The sequence below is a fragment of the Opisthorchis viverrini genome (assembly GCF_000715545.1).
Source record: "Opisthorchis viverrini unplaced genomic scaffold opera_v5_173, whole genome shotgun sequence".
NCBI classification, from domain to species: domain Eukaryota; kingdom Metazoa; phylum Platyhelminthes; class Trematoda; order Opisthorchiida; family Opisthorchiidae; genus Opisthorchis; species Opisthorchis viverrini.
The window spans coordinates 273,488-280,291 of NW_008751827.1; the positions used below are offsets into that span (position 1 = coordinate 273,488).

General features: G+C 44.2%; 1 protein-coding gene across 1 annotated transcript; it reads right to left on the reverse strand.

Annotated features, from left to right (window-relative positions):
- Nucleotides 1–2,662: 2,662 nt before the first annotated feature.
- T265_07428 (hypothetical protein) lies at nucleotides 2,663–5,615 on the reverse strand (the record flags this gene model as incomplete). The annotated part of the gene is made up of 3 exons (XM_009172946.1): nucleotides 2,663–3,036; nucleotides 4,334–4,403; nucleotides 5,313–5,615. 3 exons carry the CDS (start codon nucleotides 5,613–5,615, stop codon nucleotides 2,663–2,665), a joined length of 747 nt encoding a protein of 248 aa, XP_009171210.1.
- Between the last annotated feature and the right edge of the window lie 1,189 nt (nucleotides 5,616–6,804).

Consider the following 6,804-nt stretch of genomic DNA (forward strand, 5'->3'; position numbering starts at 1 on the left):
GTGCTGGGCCTACAAGGAGAGAGTTATTAATGGGGTGGGGAGAGGGGGAAGAAAAAGTATGTGAAGGAGAAAGAAAGGAGGCGTCAGCAGTGGCCTATTTTCGCTTACCCGCCCTGCTGTATGCAGCAAGTAACCAGACCAGGCTGATGGCACCACGCGACGGCCGATGTGGCATGAGAATATTGTTGGTTGTGTAGGTTATGGTATCAGGAACTGCAACTGTATGTATGCAGCAAGTAAGGCGACCAGGCTGATGGCACCACGCGACGGCCGATGTGGCATGAGAATATTGTTAGTTGTGTAGGGGTATCAGGAAGAATATTGTTAGTTGTGTAGGTCATGGTATCAGGAACTGCCTTGAAACTGTCTGAAAACAAGGCTGGAAGTTGACAATCGACCGATAACTAAATACTTTTGGGGGTTATCCTCATGACAAGTTTGAGGATTCCTGTTAATAGACAGCGTTCATTTTGGATGTTGATTACGCCTGGACCAGGAGCGAAGTAGGAATGAGCGAAAATTCTAGCGATGGCTTTGAAACAAGGAAGAAACCACATATGATACTCTAGCTGATCAACTAACTCAATGACTGTTTTGAAGCAACAACGGAAACATCCAATGATCTAGTCGTCCTATAAGTTTGGCGACTTTATTGTTCAGTGAACTATAAACTGAACAACATGTGCTACCAACATTCGCATCATCTTTCGTGGGAATGCTTTTAACCCAGTACTTTGAACAAGAGTACGGACAAAAAAAGTACTACTTCTGGCTGCCAAATGGTCGAACAGTCATCTCCCTATAAGAAGTACCCACAGGGGAAGCAAGTTGTGGTCTTTGTGTGGATTTGCCTCCTACATAGAGGGACAAGCTTGCTTACAGACTGAGTACTTATTCTATTTTGTGTGGTCTTGTGTCCATTGCGATTCCGCTACTTATTTTGATACAAACAAGTAAATACAGCGTCGTTCTTACACTTCACATGAGTACCCCATGATAAGTCTAGAATAGACGTAATCTCTTTTCAAACATTACTTTTTCAGAGAGCTATTGTGACTAAAGTTGTTGGTTTACGCTGCTCCAAGTAGATCCGTTCCATCAGAAGTACCGCCAGCAACGATATTGTAGACTTAATTGTTTAATTCAGCTCAGATGGATCTGGAGAAAATCAGTTCGAAATGTAAAAAAACTTCCGCATGGACATAGTAGTACTCACAGACGTTTCCCTGCTTAGGCCGAGGACCATTGGGTTCTGGTTGGATACTTCATTTTCGTGTGTCTTCATAACCTCATCACTGGCAGTAAGACCAGATGAGAACACCGGTGCCGCACTACCGCGCAACCACGTAGATTCATTTTGATTCCCGTAATCGACAGAAAAAGAAATTGAGGAGGGAAGGTGACCTGGGGCTAGTCTACCAAAAACATCCGAGGTGCCTATATCTCCAGCACTCAGTCAGACAATATGGATAGAAACAGAGTGCATGGGCGCCAACGACACTGGTTACCCGCCACCTCATCCAGCGTCTCTAGTCAAGAACAGAAAGGGTCAAGTGTACTACACCCTAGAAGGTGAAAGCCACCAACGGTACCCAAACATTTCGTAACACCTTTCATTCCCTTGCGCCAGGTCAACCTCAGTCTATCTCTGGGATTCCGCCATTCCGAATTAGGCACGAAAACAGCGCTCATCCTAGCACGTGTAACACATGACCCAGTCCCCTTAGCCTTCAGTGCTGGATGCATTCTTTGAAGGAAGTACCCTTTTTTACGTATCCCTCGTTTGTTCACAACTCACGTTTTGCTTATTTTCAACCGTCATAGCTGATTCGACTTTTTCTCGTTTTCTACTAACTGCCCCGCACCACAGCAAAACAGAAACATATTTATTTTTGTAAGTTGTAGGATAATTGCTTTCCTTATTTATGAGTACCACTATAGAATAAGATAACCACGTACTGGAGCGTGGTCAGATATATGTTAGTATAGTATGGTGGTAGCATACGCAGATTCTTTTGTCTATCCTCCAAGTCAAAATTCATTCTAAAGAGTCCTGTTTACGAACATCATCGGCTAGCGTCACTGAAAGACGAAGCCACACGGTTGTGACATCACAGCACCTCATGAGAGAAGATTGGTCGTATTTTGAAAGAAATTGGTATCAAAGGGTGATGACTGCTGATTGTTTGTTGGATTCGAGAATGAAGGGCCATAACACATCCAAATTTGGAACACAGCAGCATGCCAAATCCAGTGCACGCGTAGAACTTGCATAGCTTTCCTGTCACAATCCAGCATAAGCTGCCCCCAATGACAATGAGCTGCAAGAACGGTGAAAGCTGCCCCATCACTTCCCACCTCATTCATGCAACTCAGTCATTATCAGATGGTAGAGAGTGGAAGGGACAGTGGGATTACCTAACTTTTATCCTGAAAATATACCCACATACCAGATGCACGTGACGTGTTTTGCTGTAGAGAAACTATGGGAAAAATGGTTTGTGCGGTCATTCGTGTACAAATAGAGCATGACACGTGCTACTGATAAACTGTATCTTAGTTTGCTGGTCTTTGCCTGAAAGTGGTGGTTCCCCACCGACAAAAAAAGTTTGGGGAATTGACGAGTGGTCCTTGTGGAGGGGGATGTTTTTATGGAGGGATCTTAGAGAAGGTGATTGTACCATGGACTTTGTAATGGTAAAACTTGCCTGGGCTGGGTGAATCGGGCAAGGCAAAACAGTCCAAGTAAAGGATTAAACACCGAATGGTTGGGTGGTAGTGTTCTACCTGCTCGTTCCAAAACCGACCGGACATCAACCAGACGACATGAGCACAGCATGTGAACCGCATGCAGAACGGCTGAATATACTCGCCCAAGATCATCCCTTTGTGGCAGCCCCGTAAGAAACGATCCATCTAGTTGGAGATGCTGTTGGATGCTCGCTGGGATCCACAAATCGGTAAATAAAGCTGCTGCCCGAATAGCTGGTATACAGTAGGTCAGTACTGTGTGACTGGACAGCAGTGGCTCCGGGCCTGAAAACGATAGAAACAGATAAATGATGCGAAATGCATTGTTGGAACAAGAATAGGCACGCGGCCAACTTCTTGTTTGACGACACCCCATTACTTTATATAGGCACACCAGAACTATAGCAAAATCTTGGTCGGCCGAACAACCCATGTAACAACAAAATAAACGTTTTTACAAAGTGTTTTCATCACAATCATGTGAAAAAAAACTGTGGGCAACCATTTACAAGCAAGCCACTAGAGCTGTTTCATGCAGAATGGGCGGATCAGGTCCGGACTCTGAATTGTATGGGGTAGATCAATGCTGACCGGTGGACTCGGTCGGAGAGACGTTACCTGGATAGCCATCGTTTCAAGGGTGACATGTTGGCCTACGTAACACACACGTGTTCTCCCCCTATGCACTCTTTCGGATACATGATTATGATCGTTCTGAAGGCGATTAATCAAATCCGAAATGCGAATGCTCTTGCCGTGCGTGCTATGTTAAGGTTGCCCCCAGGATTGACAGTATGATCCGAAGCTTCTTGTAAGGTTGTTTAATGCAAATATGGTGTCCTTTCTAGCGCTGGAGATTTCCAAAGATTTGTGATCCCCCAATCCCAGTTCAACCCTGTCTAACCGACTTTTTGTTACCGTGATCTAGGAGACATAGGAATGTTTATTTTCGTCCAGCTGACTAAGTTATCTGTTCCTTGGGAGATAGCTGGAGTACAAATAACTCTTAGTAGTTCCCAGCCAGGTACACCATTCAATTTCCGCGCTGAAGTGGCTCACCATCATGACTGTCATATGCAAGAGGAATATTTTAAGTAAACCCTATAAACATGCTCGAGCCATGTTCGGTTAGTCTGTTTAATTCCATGTGTTTGTGTCTGGTTGTAGAGAGTCAGGTTTCCTAAGGGTGTTAGCGGAAGACACAGGCGGTGGGATCCGTCTGACAGCCATCGGCACGTCGACGAACCAGCTGACTTAGGCTCTCTCTCATTCGTCTGTAAAATTCACTTCATCGTAAGGGACAATGCTATGAGTGGGACTGTGAAACAGACTGACTTAAATCAATTATAAATCGCTCTAGCACTGCGGTTACTGCTGGACCAATATCACGTTGCCATCACAAGAAAAGGTGCAGCAAATGGTTGGCTGCCGAAAGATAGCTACATCCCACTGCAAGTTTTGAGGAAAAAACATGAACCCAGTTCATAATTGACACCAAAGTCAGGCTTGCTGTATCTACACGTATCTCGCACCTGATTCACACAAATTCCCCACACGTTCGGTCAAACTAAAAATCACATACCAATGAATATATTTTCTCTGTCTAAGTGCAGACCCGATCCAGAAAATGTGTCAGGGGACCCCACATCCGGCTGTGGAATTGAAAATAATCGGAATTAGTCATTAAGTCATTCAAGAAGCCAACCTAAAGAAAAATGCGCTGCTTTCCAAATAAGACATTCAATAGGTTTCAACAGTGAATGTGGAGTACGATGACCTGAGGATTGATCCCCAACAAACGAACCGGAATGGATACAAGGTTAAGTGATTGCAACGATGGGTACCGCTGTTTTCATTTGCTTGCCAGACTGTGATCGATGACAATAAAAACATGTACAGCTGACGGATAGCACCTGAGAAGTGCATCACGCATTCACCTGTAGAAAAGGCTCGCATCCTAACGCAGTTCCTACTAGGCGTGGATATGGACGGTGGACTTGGGAACCACGGAGAAATTAAAGAGAGAGTTGGTGAAATCCGGAGAAAGTTTGGCGCATTTAGTTGTTTGAAGCACTGTAGAATGTAGCCGATTTAAAGCGTTGGATATATTTCCCTGATTTCTGGAACCACTCAAACTGCGTTCGGGCTCCAGCTTGGACATTAGAACCAAAGAAATCAAGCTTCTCCTAGTGAACCTTTCATGAAGATCTAATGGTTTTCGTAGCAAACAACTCAGTCCCTTGAAGCGAATCGTGTACATTTGGCTTATGAACATGAGAGTGCCACCATGATTGGTGGCACTTTGGTGGTGATTCGTCCGTAGAATTCGGATGTGCCAGCTAGGAAACAACCAGACATTCGCTCCAAATTGACATACCTACCAACTATGTAGCAGACGGACAATGAAGACTGCAACAAAAGAGCATCAAATCATCTAGACTTGGGCTAGTTTGTGCAAAAATTAAATTAAACGAAACACAGGTCAGTAAACTGAAGGATAAAGTCCATTCGGACAGATTATGCCCAAAAATCAAAGTGCTCCAAGAGAAAAGTTCACGTACGGAGAGATCAACAACAAGATGGGAATGCAAAAGTTCCCGAAGATAACTGGCTCGAACACGCTCAATTCGCTCGTTGTGAGTTTCCAGATCTTTCAACGACTTCAATCTTCTCCGGCCTAGGGAATTCAAAAAGTTTAGCACAGCTGCACGACGTTTTAACAGTTCTTGTGAGTCCGTCTGGCAACGAAGTAGTCGCTGTTGTAATTTCTCCAAGTTCCTCCGCTCTAAAACGCATAATAATCTCCGGAGAGCTATGAAAAACACTACTGTTTTGGTTCTCTTTGGTATGAAAAGAAATTGCATTCTTCAAGGATGCAGCAAGTATTTTCAATTCTTCCAAAGGAGTCTATGGAATGTTTAAAGGAAAGGTTCAGTAAAGTTACCGATTTAGGACGATTATGGCGCTGATGGAGTTGCTCGCTGAGCGTTCGGATCCTGTTGAATAAGGTTAGTCACAGCTTTGGCGTTAACATACTTCTGATTGACAGTGAAAAGACGGTTACCCAGATCTGAATAACAGCTGCGTTGTTACGCCTGAGGAACACTTTAACAAGCACTTACTTGCCGCTGACAGCACCCCGAGAATGTGTGAACGAGCCACATTTAATGCACTTCTCACATATAAAGTTGCTCTGGAACGATGTACAGATAGGGCACGGTAAGTTTGAGTGAAATTCTAAGCCTTGTTCCTGCGTGTCGACTTGAAAACATGATGCATCGATAATTTGATAGTCCTCGTCAGTGCTTTGAGCCTCACGATCCTGTGCTGACATGCATCAGCAGTAGTCCAGAAGTCTAGAAATGACAAGTTGGAATGGATAAAAAAGATTACTGGGAGTAAATGCTGAGAGAAAAGTTCATTTCCGAACACGTAGTTCACCGTAATCAGTGGCCTGTACGACCATCGTCATCTGATATCACTCTGGCATCTATCCAGCACAAAAGCTTCACTCTTGAGCACGGTTTTTTAAGATTTTAACACATACAAAACATGCCGCTCTCTGTTCGGATATTCTACTTGGACATGATGTTCTTTGACTTCACAAATCTCTTCAAGTCTCCTTCAACGGTGATAAACCTTTTTTTATCACTTTGTGGTCTGATCACTGCCAAAATAAAAACTCCCACATTGTTTGCGTATCTTGACCCATGGTATAAGCCCAGTGCCGTGAAGTCAAGTCAATATTCTGCAGACGACGAGGTTTTCGTTGCTGTTGAAGTAAATCGTTTGCTGGATCAACAAGTCAATTAGCTCTTAAATCGTCCGTAGAGGGCGTAAGTGCTCGTTACGACAGAACAACGACAGGAGAAACGAATCGTTGTTTATTACAGTCGAAATACAAACCGATGGACGCAAATGGACGCTTATCCTCTCCTCAGAATTGAGGATACGAGCAGTAAAATAACCAAATGTCGCATTTTCAGCACGTTCAGTTGTAACACCCTTCCAAGCCTAGCTGCCATGCCACGCGAAGGAAGCACGAGGGCTGGG